The sequence below is a fragment of the Danio rerio genome, chromosome 5, assembly GCF_049306965.1.
Source record: "Danio rerio strain Tuebingen ecotype United States chromosome 5, GRCz12tu, whole genome shotgun sequence".
NCBI lineage: Eukaryota > Metazoa > Chordata > Actinopteri > Cypriniformes > Danionidae > Danio > Danio rerio.
In genome coordinates this window covers 72,375,434-72,395,249 of record NC_133180.1, presented here as the reverse complement: position 1 = coordinate 72,395,249, position 19,816 = coordinate 72,375,434, and the positions used below count along the sequence as shown (strand labels likewise).

The following is a 19,816-nucleotide window of genomic DNA, read 5'->3' as shown; positions in this document are numbered from 1 at the left end:
AGACTTATTAAATGCGTAAATAAATGTACCACTGACCCCTAGTCTGCCGAGCTGAACGCCCCACTCTGCATCAGTGATGACAGACACAAACTTCCCCCTCTCCTCTTCATCCTTATACAAAAAACTTACATGGGCTCCCACCATCGCAACAACCTAAGGAAGATAAAACAAATATGCTTATATTACTATTGAATAAATCATATTTTCTAAAGAATATCTGATTGACAAAAACACATGCGGCAGTTGGCCTAATCTAAAGCATTTTAACCCTCTACTGCACATATTTTGATGGCACATGACAAAAATGATTCAGCATCATCTCTTGTTTCTTTAGGGAACATTTCATTGTTAAAAGTTTTTTAGTTTGAACCCCCACCCCAATTCCTAAATATTTTTTGTTGCTTGCATTATGTACCAATGGTACAAAATCATAGAGACACTTCTTTACATATCATAAAGTATATCAAACATCATGAGAATATTCAGAGAGCAATAATAATTCACAAATATTATTCAAATTGTCACAAAATCATTAATAGGGAAGAACACATGAAACATACATATATACATTTATATATATATATATATATATATATATATATATATATATATATATATATATATATATATATATATATATATATAAATATATATATATACACACACACACACACACACTCACCGGCCACTTTATTAGGTACACCTGTTCAACTGCTTATTAATGCACATTTCTAATCAGCCAATCACATGGCATCAACTCGATGCATTTAGGCATGTAGACATGGTCCAGACGATCTGCTGCAGTTCAAACCGAGCATTAGAATGGGGAAGAAAGGTGATTTAAGTGACTTTGAACGTGGCAGGGTTGTTGGTGCCAGACGGGCTGGTCTGAGTATTTCAGAAACTGCTGATCTACTGGGATTTTCACGCACAACCATCTCTAAGGTTTACAGAGAATGGTACGAAAAGAGAAAATATCCAGTTTGTGGCAGTTATGTGGGCGCAAATGCCTTGCTGATGCCAGAGATCAGAGGAGAATGGCCAGACTGATTCCAGCTGTTGTAAAGGCAACAGTAACTCAAATGACCACTTTTTACAACCGAGGTACACAGAGGAGCATCTCTTAATGCACAAAGCGTTTAACCTTGAGGCGGATGGGTTATGGCAACAGAAGACCACACTGGGTGCCACTTCTATGAGCTAAGAACAGGGAACTGAGGGTACAATTCACACAGGCTCACCAAAATTAGACAATAGAAGATTGAAGAAACGTTGCCTGGTCTGATGAATCTCGATTTCTGCTGCAACATTTGGATGGTAGGGTCAGAATTTGCCGTCAGCAACATGAAAGCATGGATTCATCCTGCCTTGTATTAATGGGTCAGGCTGGTATAGTGTGGGGAATATTTTCTTCGGACACTTTGGGCCCATTAGTACCAATTGAGCATTGTGCCAACAACCAAAATATAGTAATAATATATATATATATATAGTAGTTTAATAAAGGCCTATTTCTTTTGAACCACAAACAAAATTGTCAGCCAAAAAGCTTTAAAATTGTGTGTACTTAAATTCAATATGTAATTTACATAAAAATAAAACCATTACTTTTGATTGGTTCACATTATAACAATTTAATCCTCCTGGTTAAAAGTGAAAATGTCCAGTTAATTTTCTCACCCACAGTTCTTCCAAGATGTAGGTGACTTCTTTTTTTCAGTAAAATTTTAAAGAGGATTTTCAGCTGAATCTGTGGTTCTTGGTAATTCATTTCTGACAAAGGGTATGACCAAGCAAGAACATCTAATAAACGGCAGCTTGTTTGCCAAACCATACTTCAGTCTGACCTTAATCTTGTCGTAATTTTGCCAGGCACTATTGATGATCTTCCACAGAATATCGATGACCGCTGCCTTGGACAAAATGGTACAAAGTCCGATGGCCAAGTCAGAGTCCACCACTCTCCAGTTGAGCACCTGCAACACAACGCCATTACATGACAAATGCCACTGTGAACTTAATAAAATCATGGACATACATTTTTGTAACTGAGCATCTAATGTACAGTCGAAGTCAAACTTAAAAGCCCTCGTGTTTTTCAAATACTTCCCAAAAGACGTTTAACATGGCAAGAAATTTTTCACAGTATTTCCTATAATATTTTTTCTTCTGGAGAAATTCTTTTTTGTTTTATTTTGACTAAAATTAAAGCAGTTTTTAATTTTTTCAAAACTATTTTAAGGACAATATTATTAGCCCCTTTAAGCAGTTTTTGTTTGCAATTCTCTACAGAACAAATCATCGTTATACGATGACTTGCCTAATAACACACTTGTATTCTGGAAATATAAAAAAATTCTTGTGTTTTGGCAAGAAATTCATAAATGTTTAGAGAATATTTTCGATAACCCTATCGATTTTTCTTTCTCAACACTATACTAAAGCCTCAAAAACCCTATGTTAGGAAAAATTTAGTTATGAGAATTTGTCAAAAACTGATGAAAAGTTTGCTGATAGCCTGTAAAAAAGCTATAAACAAAAATGGTTACAGCTCAACATACCTCAAATTAGTGACTGCTTTGACATAATAGCCACAGCCATATTAGCCCAAAACCAGTTACTCACTGAAGCTAAGCAGGGCTGAGCCTGGTCAGTATCTGAATGGGAGACCACATGGGAAAACTAGTTTGCTGTTGGAAGTAGTGTTAGTGAGGCCAGCAGTGGGCGCTCAACCTGCAGTCAGTGCGAAACCTAATGCCCCAGTATAGTGAAGGGGACTCTATACTGTCAGTGAGCATCGTCTGTCGTACTTATAACAACTGTAACGGTTATTTTATAGTGCAATAACATTTCACAATTTACATTTTGTTCTGTATTTTTGATTAAAGAAATGCAGCCTTGGTGAGGAGAAGCTTATTTTAAAACATTTTTAAAAATTTCTGACCAAAACTTTGGACTGGTAGTGTATAGTTTAGAGGGGAAAAAAGGGTAGGCTGGAGTGAACTGCCACAATATGGGTAAAAAAAAAAAAAAAAAAAAAAAAAAAAAGTACACAAATGATTTGTAGTTAACAAGCAACCAATCAGTTTTATCGGTTTTCTTTTTGATGATAAACAAAATAAATATGAGAGTAATGATTTGATTGTTCTTATAATGTCCTTGAATCATTCATGTAATTTCCGTATTTATTTATTTAGTATTTTATAATTTCTTTAATTTTTACAACTTCTGGATTTCGATGTGTGGTTGTTTTGTATACCCATTATGGGAAACCCTTTATATATATATATATATATATATATATATATATATATATATATATATATATATATATATATATATATATATATATATATATATATATATATATATATATATATATATATATATATATATATATATATCATACATCTGTATGTAAATTTGGAAACAGCAATAAAAACTATTGGAAAAAGAAAAAAAAGTCTTCTTTCCGTTAAACAGAAATAGGACAAAAATAAATAAATAAATAAATAATTTTTTTAAAAATCGAGCACGCTAATAATCCAAGAGGGCTAACAATTCAGACTTCAACTGTATCTTTGCACACCTTCTGTAACAAGGAGACCACGACCACAGAGACGGACGAGAGGACCGTTTTCTCGATTTTGTCCAGAGTTTGTTTGTCTCTGGCCATGCGGTTGTTAGACTGAAGCTGGAAATGAGACAAATAAATAATTATCAAGAATAGGAATTTTCATAATATATCTCTCAACCAGTTGAACCGAATGCTCACCCTCTTGCTTAGTGAGATGTCCATGTTGTTAGAAACAAAGTGTAGGAGTATACTGCCATAAGACTCCATCAGAAGCCGCACAGCCAGCTCAAGCTGACTGCACTCCTGGAGCATTTGCAGCATAGAGGCCATGGGATTGAGCAAAGGCCCAACCAATTCAGCGTCTGAGAAAACGGACAGATATTTTATGAATAAAATTAGTTATTAATAGAATAATAATGGGTAATTATTAAAAATAATTTGAGAATTATGAGGTTTTTTTAATAAAACTAAATAAAACTGTAAAACTACACTCAAAGATTTTTATTTATTTATTTATTTATTTATTTTAGATACTTATTTAAAATGAAACACAATTCTTTTTTGCATTTCAATTTGTTTTTTCGACAACTAAATTTATATATATTTAATCCACTTAAATTGGTAAAATTTCAGACGTGTAAGAACAACATGAAGGAATTAAGTTAAATTTGTAAAAACACATAAGATTTGTGGTTTAAACATAAAATAATTAATTTGTCTCAAAAAAGCTCAAAAATTGTGTTGTTACAGCTTATTTCATTCAAATAGATTGAACAAACAGCAAACATCATTTTTTGAGTTCGCACATTTCGCATTTCAAGCATGATAAATCCCAAAACAATTGGAATATTCACACGTTTTCCCACATTTTGCCAAGGATAATTTTTATTCTTGTATGAAACAAAAATCCTGCCTACCATAGCATACAAACTTTATGCTAGATCAGCAATCAGTTCTATCTGCCTATTGAAATAGCATTGAAATACTGATGCTGTATTACACACTTTGGGCCCTATCATACACCCGGCAAATATTAATAATGTTGAATAATTTGTGTACCTTACCTTCTTTGGTAGAACAGTATGACAGACAGGAGCAGTCAAAAGGGAAAAGCCTTGATTCTAAAAAAAAATAATAATAATAATAAAACAAAAAAATATTAAAAAGCAAGCAAAACATGGTTCACTGGGTGCAGTTGACTATAAAGCTGCATAGAGGTTTAAATCTACACTAGACTTAAAGGTCTAATAAGTCACTTTACCAATGAAATTTAAATTCTGTTCAGTGCTTTATACCTTTAAATCCTTCAACTAATCCCATTTAATAATTTTTTTGAAATGTAGACAAAATGCAAATCAGACATTTAAGTCATTGTCACACACTGACACAGTTGTATACAGCAGTGGTTCTCAAAGTGGGGGTCGGGACCCTCCGAGGGGTCGCGGGGCAATGAAGGGGGGTCGTCTGGTGAGTTCCAAAAATCTATTTTTTTTTTTTTAAACCATAAGAATTAACATATTTTATCCATAACTTTACTGAAAATAAAAATAGTCGTTTATAGTTACTATATACTATATAGTTACTATAGTAGCTTATAGTTACTAGTTCTATTGGATTGCGACCCCTGGGGTAATTACATTATATTAAAGGCAGCAATAGCGTCACATGCATTTTGATTTTATAACATCAGGTTATACTTTCTGGTACATTTTAAGCACTGACACAAATTTTATTGGTGTGTCTGCGTCATTGCATGCAAGGTTTCTGAATTTATAACCACGTCAGAGGATATTGGGGGTCGCGAGTCACTGGCATTGTTATTTTGGGGGTCGCGGGCTGAAAAGTTTGGGAACCCCTGGTATACAGTACCTTTTTTTCCATGAGCAAGCATATATTTACAGCAGTTTTTAATGAGAGTGTTGTATTATTATTTTCAGAAGATAGTCTGAGTGTGTGAAATGGCCATTTCAACTGTAGCTCTTACCTGACAGTGGTAACAAATTTCTGGTGATTTTATATTGGAGCGGGAGCACTGAAACTGGATCTAGCACAATGCCATCCTCATTGAACACATCGTGAAAATGGGATTCGGCATACGCATCCTCTTCACCACTCATTGAAGATTCCTTGAAAACACATACAGTGGATATTAAAATAAAACCTTTGAAATATAAACAAATCAATAAATTATCTAATTTAAATCATGATCATTTTCACATTCAATCTAACTTAATTGTTTTATGTTCAATCCACTTAAATTTGTAACAACATTTAAGCTAACTTAATTCCTTCATGTTGCCCCAACACAAATTGATTGTGTGGAACCCAGCATCTTTTAAAGTGTAGGCAGAAATTAATTGAAATCATTGTACAAATTTGAATTGACATGAGACACTAAAAAAAAACTTAGTTTTGCACACATTTTCCTACCAGTTAATAACATGATTGTTTTCTACTATTTCTCATCTAAATTAAAGCTGAAAGCAATTTTCACTACAATTATTTGAAAGCACTAATATACAGTATTTTTCAGGCATTCTTTGGAAAACCAAGTGACTTGTTGAATATCTCTGCACCCGAATAAACCACAATCGATTACTGTTAATAGCCTGACTGAACATAAATGGACTAATGAAATGGCAATGTTCATGAATATACAGATCCGCTAGAATAAATAGCAATCGGACCTTAGCAAAAAATCCAAAATCTTCAATTTGGCACTGTCTGTACACATCTGCAGCAGTCCGGGTGCTTTTACACAGTTCCAAACAGTCCAGCAGGAGGTCTGTGAAAGAGAAAATGCATCACTTTTTTTGAATTTGGTGCAGAGAATGAAGGAAGAAATAAACGGACAGATGGATCAATAGATGGACGGATAAATAATATAGACAGATGGATCGATGGAAGGATGGATATATAGACGACAGACAGACAGATGGAAGGATGATAGACAGATGGATCGATGGATGGACGGCAGATGGATGGATGGACCATAGACGGATGAATGAATGGACAGACAGACATACCAATGGATGGACAGATGGATGGATGATAGTCAGAAGGATGGATGGATGGATGGATGGATGGATGGATGGATGGATGGATGGATGGATGGATGGATGGATGGATGGATGGATGGATGGATGGATGGATGGATGGATGGATGGATGGATGGATGGATGGATGGATGGATGGATGGATGGATGGATGGATGGATGGATGGATGGATGGATGGATGGATGGATGGATGGATGGATGGATGGATGGATGGATGGATGGATGGATGGATGGATGGATGGATGGATGGATGGATGGATGGATGGATGGATGGATGGATGGATGGATGGATGGATGGATGGATGGATGGATGGATGGATGGATGGATGGATGGATGGATGGATGGATGGATGGATGGATGGATGGATGGATGGATGGATGGATGGATGGATGGATGGATGGATGGATGGATGGATGGATGGATGGATGGATGGATGGATGGATAGATAGATAGATAGATAGATAGATAGATAGATAGATAGATAGATAGATAGATAGATAGATAGATAGATAGATAGATAGATAGATAGATAGATAGATAGATAGATAGATAGATAGATAGATAGATAGATAGATAGATAGATAGATAGATAGATAGATAGATAGAGTTTTATTAAACATCTATATCCATTAAAATAAGAGTTAGGATCTTTGGAAATAGAAATATAATACATTTAAATTCAAACGAGTTATTGCAAAAACTAATTACAAGCTACAAAATGTCATGTTTCTCTTGATTTGTCCTGTTTATGAAATCAAAATTATATATCATTACATTTTCCCCAACATATTAATTTGGGTGACGTAATTTTGTTAGACTTGTTTAAGTTGGTACTGACTAATCTAATGTATTTGCACAAATATAATATTGTAAAGAATCCTATGGAAAATATGAGTTTAAAAGAGAGATTTGTTAGAGGTGTATTTATTTATGCTGAGTGCTGTATAATAAAGCTTTATGAGATGTGTGCTGTAATGAAATATAATAAGTGAAGGTGTACCACTGTGGCAGACTGTAATTGCCTGGCAGGCCAGCCGGTGAATGACAGCAGGCAGGTTCGTCTTTTCAGGTAAAACCATGGGCACGTTTTCTTCCAGCATTTGGCAGAGGCGCTGGGCGGTGCTGAACAAAACACGTCCTGTGCTGCAGTTCGAGTGGTGCTGATATAACTCGCTTCATGAGGTAAACAGAAACATGTATTAAAAAGCATATTAAACAGCTATCATTCTCGTTCTCATTTATTTTATTATATCCCACTAAACCTTTCTGGGGTGTGTTCAGGGTAATGAGGCTTGATTTACTGTAAAATCTAATAAAGATGTCATGTTAGAAAAGAAAATGGCATAACTGCACTGTCCCTTTAAATGTCCATGTGTTTAAGCAAGTAAATAAGGTGCTGTTTTTGCTGTGAACAGAATTATATTTTCACCATAGTAGTTCCTCCAAGGGGCAAGGCAGTGGCGCAGTAGGTAGTGCTGTCGCCTCACAGTAAGAAGGTCGCTGGTTCGAACCTCGGCTTCTTGGAGTTTGTGTGGAGTTTGCATGTTCTCCCCGTGAGTTTCCTCCGGGTGCTCCGGTTTCCCCCACAGTCCAAACACACAGGTACAGGTGAATTAGGTAAGCTAAATTGTCTGTAGTGTGTGTGTGAATGTGTGTGTGGATGTTTCCCAGAGATGGGTTGCGGCTGGAAGGGAATCCGCTGCGTAAAAACTTGCTGGATAAGTTGGCGGTTCATTCCGCTGTGGCGACCCCGGATTAATAAAGGGATTAAGCCGACAAGAAAATGAATGAATGAATGAGTTCCTCCAAGTGCCACCAGAGAGCACCCTCTACCAAATTAAAGGCCGTCTGCAGAATCCACTCATTATCTTGAGAGCATTAAAAGCAGTGGTGGGCAAACTTTTTAGACCCGAGGGCCTAATCAAGTTTTGCAAACCAAGCGAAGGGCCAAGTGGCAATAACTTTTATTTATAGTGGCAGTATGCATGGAATATGTATTATCGGACAGAAATATGTCACATTAACACAAAACAGATTTTTTTTATATTATTAAGTCAAATTAATTTGCACAGCTATTTATATTTACTACCGCGTGCAATACTGCCATCATATGGGTTTACTTGTAATTGCATCATTAATTTATTCATTCTGAACCAAACTGTTACTCAGAAGCAGCATTTTAAAAACTCCCTCGAGAGCCGGATGAGAGTGTTTAGCGGGGTGCATATATAGTTTGCACACCTCTGATTTAAAGTGATAGTTCACCTGAAACTGAAAACTCTGTCATCGTTTACTCACTCTTCACTTCTTCCAAACCTGTTTAAGTATCTTTTTTTTCTGATGAACACACAAGAAAATATTATGAAGAGATCTGAAAACCTGTAACCATAGACTTCCATAGTAACATTGGTTACAGGTATATGGAAGTCAATTTCAGGTTTTCAGATCTCTTCAAAAATCTATTTTTTTAGGGTTCAACAGAACAAAGAAACTCGAAGCTTTGAAACCACTTGAGGAAGAGTAAACAGAGTATAAATGTTCATTTTTAAATGAATTGTCCCTTTAAGCAGAGACATTTGCTGATAGTGTGCTAGTGTGTCTGGATGTTTTAAGATGCGCTTTTTTCCCCAAATCATTTTCAAGCGTTGCGTCTCAGGTTTTTAAAAGCAAAGACGCCTTTGATGGGAATGAGCCCTTAAACGCCATCTTGGAAACGGTTACAATTTTCATTCAGGAAGAAACAGTGCCCCATTTGTGATGACACTAAACTCACACACTACAATTTGAGAGTAGAAGTCTGTAAGTGCGTAGTGTATAGAGAGTCATTTAGGACGCAATTAACTACATTTAATCAAAAAGGCCTGTACACACACCAACCCAACGCCAAACAACTAGCGCCAAGTGAACTGACTGAATGGAGCATATTAACATGTCTCCGTAGTAACACGTGTAAACATGTCCACAAAACCAGGAGGGTGATCACCCGAGGACAAAAAAAGGAAGACGAGTCACCCAAGTAAAATTTAATAGCTTTTATACTTTGTACCTCGATGTCGGTACAGATCCACACACTGCCGCGAGATGGCACCACTAACTCATTTAGTCCTCTTGTGTCCAAAGAAAATAATTTTTTCTGTAATTTAGTAAACTCTTTAGTCTAACTGTAAAATATTAAGCCCAGATGACTTAAGCAGCCTAATATACTTTAGCATTCCCCCCTGAAAGAAATACCATACATCGCTAAAAAGAGTTTATCACTTTCACCCTCCTTTGGCATAATTCCTGATTTACAGTAGTTTTAATTAATTATAAAATAACTTTTTATAAATAATACCACCTAAAACTTATAAAACTTTTAGATATAACATATCTCAGGTAGGGCTGGGCGATTTTTTCGCTTAATTAGAATTTACGTTTTGACGACGATTTAATTTTATTTTAAATCGAGAATCGTGATTTTTTTTTTAAATATACATTTAATACTTTATAATGGCCCCAATGCGCTTTGGTCAAGCGGCAACCTCCCGTTCTCCCTCAGGAAGCCAATACGGAAGTAACTAAAACTGCAATTCATCCGAAATTCCACTAGTCCTGGCCGCTCCTGGCTCCAAAACAGAGCAGATTTCAATTGAGCCCACTGTTAGCATGGCCAACTTTACAGCAGAAAAAAAGGTGTTTACAGCCTGGTACAAAAAAAGATTTTGGTTCATACAGCTAATATTACCCTTCATGACAACTGTGAGGGGGGTGAATTTTTTTATAACTCATCCATTTCCTTTATATTAAGTTATATTAAGTTTGCATAATTAAGGGCGTGGCCACTTGAGTGACAGCTAGGTCTCGTTGGTCGCAGTCACGTCACCTCAGCTGAATCCGGCAGATTAGCCACTGATCTCGGCGTATTTATCGTATTTCTGTGCTGTTTTATGTGGCTTTACACAGTCAACTGCGTTTTGGACTTGTTACCTACAATTATTAGATGGCATGGCATGCTGAGTGAACTTAATTGTGCTCACAAACCATTCACGTGGCCTCCGTTTCCCATGTGAGTAAATTTATATACTTATATACCATCTCTATAAATGTATTTGATTTATTTAAGATCATTTATCGTTTATATTTATATTTAGAGCTGTAACGCACTCCAGAATCTGTCAGATTGATTAGCTGTAGAACAGTCATCTGAAGCGTTGTCATACAGTGTTATGCTGGATTTCATCAATAGTCTTACATTAACTAACACAGAATATATCTGAAGTGTTTGGAAGTAATTCGCGTATTCCTCCTGTTAAAAAACGTCATAAGAACAATGTTTAGTGGCTCAATGTGTTACAGCAGTGTTTTTAAAAGTCTAAACACTTTATTGATATAGTGTACAACAAAGCACAAGTGGTCAGAATACAAACGAGTCACAGGTGATAAAGTATTAAGCGTTCTCCCAAAGTTAAGTGTGTCTGAACCAGGTCCAAGCTAAATGCAGCACGCGTCTGTAGCTCCGCTCACTCTCCGCCTCTTTGCCCTTATTTGGTATCCCGCCGTGGGTGTGATGACGCGTGACCAAAATGGCGACGGTTGGCCGCGCCTACTTGTGGCTTCTTTTGGGCTCTTCAGAAACCCATGGGTGACGTCACGGATACTACGTCCATATATTTTACAGTCTATGGCTTTGGTTCACTCTCTATAGGAAGCACACCAGAAGTGCCTCTCGGCGACGTTCTCCGCAGCACCACGCAGCGCCATGGATTTTAGAATTCTAAACAGGTTTCTATACACACACTGGCGCCACCCAGCCATGATTCAGGACGCAGTTCATTTTTCAGCCGCACCACCTGATTCGTTTCATGTTAATTATCATGCGAATGTGCCCGTTTGGTGTGTGATAGTTTAAACTGTCATGTGCTTCTGACACTGCTTGACTGCCTGTTAAAGCGTGAAGTCATGTAGGATTTTACTTGTGCATTAGTCTGAGTCACGTCTGTGTGGATTGTCAAGACATATTCCCTGATCAAGTCGATAAACTCGATCTCAACAAGTATGAAGGACGTAAGAACCTGCCATGTGGAAAACCGCGCCGATCTTTTGGTTTGAACACGAGCACAGGTGAGGGCCATAAGCAGTGATAATGAAAGTACCGGCCCCCATGACGTCATTTAGCGGACCTAGTTGAAAACCAGACAGATCAGGCAGCATAAAACAGAGAGTGGAGCAAAGCGCATCAAATGATCAGTATTTAAAAAAGGAAAAAAGAAAAATAGATTAAATATATTATTTTATATTAGACACACATCTGGTGCTTGTATTTGCTTCTGCTATACGTCCACAACTTCACACATTGGGTTAAATAAGGCTTTACAGTTTCCATGTTCAGTCCTTTTCTTCCACTGTATCTTTTTAAGAAAAAGGCAGCAGCTTTACAACCTGTCATTCAATCAGAAGACAAAGCTAAAGTCGAGCTCACAGCCAATCTTTCTTAGGCTCAGCAAAACTTGCTAAAAAATACCTCTGTATTCCTGCAACTGCGATATTTATACAAATATTTCTTATTCAAATCTTCAGCAACGCTATTTAACTCGTGAATTTGTTTTACATTTATTTACACCTTGACCGATTTTTGTATGACATGGCCATTAAAACTACAATGTTCCTTAAGCAGATGGTTCTCAAGTTACTTTTAAAGAGAATGTTACTTCAGTTGTTGTAATGTTTTGAGAAGACTAGTAACACAATAAAAAAATTAAAAAATCTAAATCGTGAATCGGTCAAACTTTATAAAAAACCTAGATTTTATTTTTTTGCCAAATCGCCCAGCCCTAATCTCAGGTATTCATTTTTGAGCTTTAATATCCAGCCTTCCCTCTCCTCACCTGAGGATCTGCAGGGCTTTCTCTACATTTCCAGCATCCAGTGCTCTCAGAGCCAGGTCTGCCCACAGCTCCTGCTCGGTCTTCTGCAGCTGTCTGGCCAGCCGGTGTAGCCCTGCTTCAGTAGAGAGGCTTTTGGTTTTCCCATCCGGATCATTGGCTACTGCAGCACTGCCATTCAGGTTACTGTCTGAAACCTTGTCCGGGTGTTGTTTTCCAGAGCGCCGCCATGCCTGTGTGTTCTCATATGCAGTAATGAGCTGCTGGTTGAACTTATGTCTCACCACTGGATCATCATATTCCTCTGGTGTCAAAAAGATGTCAAAGTCCTCCTAAATAAAAACACACACACACACACACCCATTTGAATTAGATCTTTGGAGGCGCAGATAGGATTTTTTGGCCAATATCGATACTGATTTCATACTGACTGCATATACTACTAGTTTAAGTTGTTTTTCCATTAAATTAGTTTTTCTGAACATGGATAGGATCTATTTAACATTCAACCTTCCAACATTTTAGGAGTTCACAAAACATTACGGTAACACTTTATAATAACTACACACTATAAATCATCTATTAAGCATTAGCAAATAGTCAATTCATTATCAGTTAAGCATTAACTCTACATTAATAAGCAATAGTAAGCAGTTTATAACTGCAGCTATTCTATATTCTATTCTTGACTTATAAGCACCTGTATAATGTGTTCAATAATTGTACTTTCATACTTAATGATTTATTTTTTATTACTATATTAAGTATTGCATTATTCATAATCCATTTGTATTGAAGAGTAGTTGAGGGTTTTTAGGATCATTCAAAATGAGTTAGTAAATGATTAATAAACTATTGAAATCAACGTTTATATGTTTTATTATTCAGGCATATATTAATGGTTACTATCTATGTTAATAAATGCTTTGTTAACTCAACTTCATCTAGTTTTGTGACCTAATCTAAAGTGAGGACTATTTATGCTTTATAAATCCCTTATAAATGACAAATAAAGGCTCAGTTATATTCTAAACAGGAAAAATGACATTATTCACTCCTATTCATTTAAAGATACACAAATGAAACTGTACTTCAACCTAATCTAAAATAAAATCACTGTAGAATTTTAAACATTGCATCTTATTATATTTTTAAATTATTATTATATTGTTGTCGTATTTTGACACTCATGTTTTTCGGCAATGTTTAGACTTACAGTAATTTTACTTTTTAGAAAAGATTGAAAGGATTATTGTTCATTTGATTCGGAGCCTTTAATAGTCATTTATAAGGGATTTATAAAGCATAAATAATCCACACTTTAGATTAGGTCACAAAACTGCATGAAGTTGAGTTAATAAAGCATTTATTAACATACTAGTTAACTATTAGTATATGCCTGAATAATAAGACATATAAACGTTGATTTCAATAGTTTATTAATCATTTACTAACTCATTTTGAATTATCCTAAAAACCCTCAACTACTCTTCAATACAACTGGTTTGTAAATAATGCAATTCTTCATTTAGTAATGAACATTAAATCATTTACTAAGTATGAAAGTACAATTATTGAACACATTATACAGGTGCTTATAAGTCAAGAATAGTGCATTTGTAGCTGCAGTTATAAACTGCTTACTAGCGCTTATTAATTTAGAGTTAATGCTTAACTGATAATGCATTCACTATTTGCTAATGCTTAATAGATGATTTATAGTGTGTAGTTATTATAAAGTGTTACCAAAATGACAATATGACAATCTTCGAATGTGATATTTAATTTTTTTTTTTTTAAATTAGGCACAATATAACATTTTCTTAGTTAAACCTAACAAATAAAGCCAATGCTGTTTCTATATGTGAATTAAATTTAATTTCCTCCATGCAATTGATAAACCATCAGTAAATTAAAGTAATATCGGTGATAAATATCGGTGGCCGATAATTGGTGCATTCCAGATTAAACAAGTGTAAAATTAACAATTTCATTTGTTGTGAAATATTTATATTAAAATATATTATCAAATGCCTCAAAATCGATCTTTAAACAAAGGCAGACCTGTAGATGAGCGATGGCTGTGAACATCTTCAGATTGTTCTCACATTCAGTTTTTTTAAAGGCGTCATCTGCAAGAACAAGAAGGACAAGTAACGTTAACTTTCAAAAAAAATTAGTTCAGTTCAAATGCATTTGCATAATAATTACTGTAAACGCCTTTAATTTTATTAATTTATAAATGGTATAAGGCTTGACATTTGATTTGTTGGCTAATTTAGTGTAAATTGCACAGGGACAATAAATGTTTCGTTTGTATTAAGAAATTTACAGGCAATGTTTCTGCCAGTGCTCAATGTTCATCCAGCCTATGTAAGGGAACATCTTAAGTCAGAAAGACAAAAACAAATTGGACAATTTAAGCAGTCAACTGAACCCAAATGTAGTTTGTAGCTCAATGCAAGACTGAAAACAATAGATTGACTCAGAAGATGAGAGTAAAAAGTAAACTAAACAACTAATTATTAAACCCCCTGAATTATTAGCCCCCCGTTTATTTTTTCCCCAAATTTCTGTTTAACGGAGAGATTTCTTCAGCACATTTCTAAACATAATAGTTTTAATAATTCATCTCTAATAACTGATTCATTTTTATCTTTGCCATGATGACAGTAAATAATATTTGACTAGATATTTTTCAAGACACTTCTATACAGCTTAAAGTGACATTTAAAGGATTAACTAGGAAAACTAGGCAGGTTAGGGTAATTAGGCAAGTTATTGTATAATGATGGTTTGTTCTGTAGACTATCAAAAAAAAATAGCATAAAGAGGCTAATAATATTGACCTTATGTTTTTTTTTATTATTATATAATAAGACTTAATAAGACTTTCTCCAGAAGAAAAAAATATTATCAGACATGCTGTGAAAATTTCCTTGCTGAAATTTGGGACATATTTAAAAAAGAAAAAACAATTCAAAGGGGGGCGAATAATTCTGACTTCAACTGTATATATACACAAAATGAAATCTTATTGTTAATTACTTTGCCATGTTAACAAAATCTTTAAAAACATTTTAGAGATGATAGAAATTCTCATTGTAAATGGAACATGCTCTGAGCTGGTTTGGAGACTGGAGACTAAGCTCAAGAGCTTCATGAAATCTTAGTTTAAAGTCATCATTAGAGACAGTAAGTCAGCATTAACACACAAAAGCATTGGTTGCATACTCACCTGTTTGAATGCTCTGCAGGTACTTTAAAGCTTCAACCATAATCTGTGATATTAGCATTTGTAATTTCTTCTGCTATTAAAACAAAAGACATTCAACTCAGGAAATCTGTTCATCTTGAACACATTACTCTCACAAAAAAACAATAGCATACGCTCACCGGCCACTTTATTAGGTACAACCTGCCCGTTAACACAAATTTCTAATCAGCCAACTAAATGCATTTAGGTATGTAGATATGGTCAAGAGGATCTGCTGCAGTTCAAACAGAGCATCAGAATGGAGAGGAAAGGTGATTTAAGAAACTTTGAACGTGGCAGGGATGTTGGTGCCAGACGGGCTGGTCTGAGTATTTCAGAAGCTGCTGATCTACTGGGATTTTCACGCACAACCACCTCCAGGGTTTACAGAGAATGGTCCGAAAAAGAGAAAATATCCAGTGAGCAGCAGTTCTGTGGGCGCAAATGCCTTTCTTATGCCAGAGGAGAATGGCCAGACTGGTTCCAGCTGATAGTAAAGGCAACAGTAACTCAAATAACCAACCGTTACAACCGAAGTATGCAGAAGAGTTCGAACGCAAAACACGTCCAACCTTCAGACGGATGGTCTACAGCAGCAGAAGACCACACTAAGTGCCAATCCTGTCAGCTAAGAACAGGAAACTGAGGCTACAATTAACACAGGCTCACCAAAATTGGACAAGACAAGATTGGAAAAACATTGCCCGGTCTGATGAGTCTAGATTTCTGCTGCCACATTCGGATGGTAGGGTCAGAATTTGGCATCAATAGCATAAAAGCAAGGATCCATCCTGCCTTGTATCAACGGTTTAAACCATATCTATCCCTTTATGACCACAGTGTACCCATCTTCTAATGGCTACTTCCAGCAGGATAACGCACCATGTCATAGAGCACTAATCATCTCAGACTGGTTTCTTGAACATGACAATGAGTTCACTGTACTCAAAGGGCCTTCACAGTCATCAGATCTCAATCCAAAAGAGCACCTTTGGGATGTGGTGGAATGGGAGATTCGCATCGTGGATGTGCAGCCGACAAATCTGCAGCAACTGCGTGATGCTATCATGTCATTATGGAGCAAAATCTCTGATGAATATTTCCAGTACCTTGTTGAATCTATGCCATGAATGATTAAGGCAGTTCTCAAGGCAAAAGGGGGTTCAAGCTGTTACTAGTAAGGTGTACCTAATAAAGTGGCTGGTTAGTGTATATGGGGTGGATCCACAGAACTGTTGAGAACCACAGACTATTTCTCTCATGTAACTTCTGACCTCTTCAGAAATGTGTTGCTTGTCTTGGAGTTCGAGTCTTGCCCAGCATGCCATTCGCTCAATTACAAATATGGCTTCAGAATGTGGCAGACTCTTCAGCAGTGTGGTGCACTTCTCCCTCTGCAAAGACAATGTGAAAAAAATCTAAAATATTTCTCAGCTGTCCTAAATGAAGAAAAATCCCAGAAGGAAGATTCTAGAAATCTAAATGTACTTTTTTTACAGTGTGCAAAACATACAACATCCAGTAAACACTGAACACAAGCAATAGAATTTCTATACCATGTGCCCTTCATAATCTTAAGAAGAATAGTCAATTCTGTAAGAGTAATACCTTGTTGCGCTGTATAAGCTGGATGCAGTGAAGATGGTGGAACTCTGCTGGGTTTAGTTTGTAGGCCTCGATTAGCTTTAGCGAGTCCTCCAGAGAAGTGGGCAGGTCTTGCTTCAGGATGTACCTCACAAGCATCTAAGCAAAGCAAACAACATGTAATATCAGGTACTTGAAAGACCAAAGAGCCTTTGCATTTTTAATCCAGTATAGAATAATCAATTATGAGAATACAAAATACATTGGCTGTCTGGTCTGTATTATCTGATATTTGTTATTTGTCTTTTGATATACTGTATACAGGGTTCTCATTCTAAAATCTAAAATGTCAAATTCCCTGACTTTTCCAGAATTTTCCTTGATCTATAATGAACAAAAAAACAGACAATTGTTGTGTTGAACATTGAGCAGAAACAAAACAGCCACAGATGGTATTTGAACTGCATTTGACCGAGTAAATGCAGAAATCAGAAAGTGAATTTCAATACCATTTAAAGAGCCCATATTATGGGTTTTTGAAAATGCCCTTTCATGTGGTGTGTAACACAGCTCTAAGTGAAGTGAAATATCCAGCTAAGGCTTAAATCTGTAAGTGTACAGTGTTTAAAACTATTGAATCATCTATAAAAGTCGACTCATAGTGCTTTAAACGAGTAGTCTTAATAACGAGTCATTAGGTGTTTCACCATGACGCAACTAAGAAACACAAGTAGTGCAAACCCTGGAGATTTGAAACCTGCGGCCCCACCCACTAACACAGAAAAAAAGCCACACACACACACACACACACAAACACACACACACACACACACACACACACACACACACACACACAAACACACACAAACACACACACAAACACACACACACACACACACACACACACGCACACACGCACACACGCACACACGCACGCACGCACGCACGCACGCACGCACGCACGCACGCACGCACGCACGCACGCACGCACGCACGCACACACGCACACACGCACACACGCACACACGCACACACGCACACACGCACACACGCACACACGCACACACGCACATTGAGATGCCGGTCGATTGAAGTCATGCTGTGCAGATGGATATTATTTACAGTCTCCATCCAAAGATGAAACCTCAGCATTATTGCCCAGCCCTGAGCAGTTCGAGTGCTTCTGGAAACTACATGCTTACAAAGAAGACTTTTTTTGACTGTTTGTTAAAGGAAGGATCAGTAAAGACTGTCAGAACATGGATCAGTGCATCATGGATCAGTTTGTTTCTTCCTCCATTTCACAAGTGTAAGTACGTGCGATTAAAGTTTTTCTCTTGCTTGCAAAGATTTGACGCCACTTTGAAAAATGTGACGCGTGCCTCTTTGTTTACGGATCGTCAGCTGTTCCTACACACGTGCAAAGGTCAAGTTTCAAAATAGTGTGTGTGTGTGTGTGTGTGTGAATGTGAGTGTGTATGGGTGTTTCCAGGTTTTGAATTGCAGCTGGAAGTGCATGCTGTGCGTAAAACATATGCTGGAATAGTTGGCGGTTCATTCTGCTGTGGCGACCCCTGATAAAAAGGGACTAAGCCGAAGGAAAATGAATGAATGAATGAATAAAAATGCTAATCCAGCAGGGGCTGTCTTTAGAACAGCAGGAGTAAATACATTATACATTTAAATTAAAGACAAACTCACCATGATATCCCGACTGTTAGAAAGGGCCAAGCTGCGAATACCATAGCATCTGAGAAGCTTCTTTATTTCCATCAGTCTGTAACCTTCTCTCAGCAACTCCTGTCTGGAAATATGAAAATAGAAACCTTGGAATAACAAAATCGCACTCATATTAGGTTTCATTTCCTTACAAATTAGTACTGACTGAATTTTACGTAGAATAGATGAATTTCTAAACCAGATAACGTACACAGGACATCAAAACAAACCATATTGATTTTGTTAGCTTACATTGCTAATTTTGGGGTGAACAATTCATCTGTGCATGTCATTAGGAAAAATGTTTGCCCTTGTAATTTTAAAATTATTTTAAAATTAATTAAATGCCTCCAAAAACTAGCAGCATATGTATAGTACACCAATCACATAAAAGAGCAATCATTTTATGATGTTTCTGCTTTACACCAGAAACAATATTTAATTTAAAATAGAAAAAAAAAATCTGTGAGATGCAATGTGGTTCCAAAGTTCAATAAACTGGAAATTATTTACATGTAATACCAAATGGCAAGGAAAGATGATTAAACTACACTGCAAGTATGCTTTTTTGTCACTGCAAAATAAACTGATTTTGTCTTGTTTCGAGTCCAAATATAGACAAATTCTTAAATCAAGAAGCATTTTCAAGACAAGCAAAATATATAGTCTTGTTTTAACAGGGTATCTGATCCTACATTTAAGACCTTCTTAATCCCACACAGAATGAAATTTAAGATCAATTTTATAGTACAGAATTAGCA

At 36.3% G+C, this 19,816-nt stretch overlaps 1 protein-coding gene across 5 annotated transcripts in view; it reads right to left on the bottom strand.

The window, feature by feature from the left end:
• kntc1 (kinetochore associated 1) overlaps window positions 1-19,816 on the bottom strand; it is a 79,809-nt gene that overhangs the window by 32,092 nt on the left and 27,901 nt on the right. For all 5 annotated transcript variants that reach the window (XM_021476680.3, XM_009301982.5, XM_068221568.2 and 2 more), the window contains 14 exons: window positions 19,038-19,140; window positions 17,361-17,495; window positions 17,027-17,146; window positions 15,735-15,807; window positions 14,561-14,628; window positions 12,500-12,828; window positions 7,636-7,808; window positions 6,265-6,362; window positions 5,562-5,703; window positions 4,642-4,698; window positions 3,776-3,939; window positions 3,590-3,694; window positions 1,848-1,976; window positions 37-153 (listed from right to left, as the gene is read on the bottom strand). In XM_021476680.3, coding sequence (XP_021332355.1) covers window positions 37-153; window positions 1,848-1,976; window positions 3,590-3,694; window positions 3,776-3,939; window positions 4,642-4,698; window positions 5,562-5,703; window positions 6,265-6,362; window positions 7,636-7,808; window positions 12,500-12,828; window positions 14,561-14,628; window positions 15,735-15,807; window positions 17,027-17,146; window positions 17,361-17,495; window positions 19,038-19,140 — 1,813 coding nt within the window. The remainder of the gene's footprint in view (window positions 1-36; window positions 154-1,847; window positions 1,977-3,589; window positions 3,695-3,775; window positions 3,940-4,641; window positions 4,699-5,561; window positions 5,704-6,264; window positions 6,363-7,635; window positions 7,809-12,499; window positions 12,829-14,560; window positions 14,629-15,734; window positions 15,808-17,026; window positions 17,147-17,360; window positions 17,496-19,037; window positions 19,141-19,816) is intronic.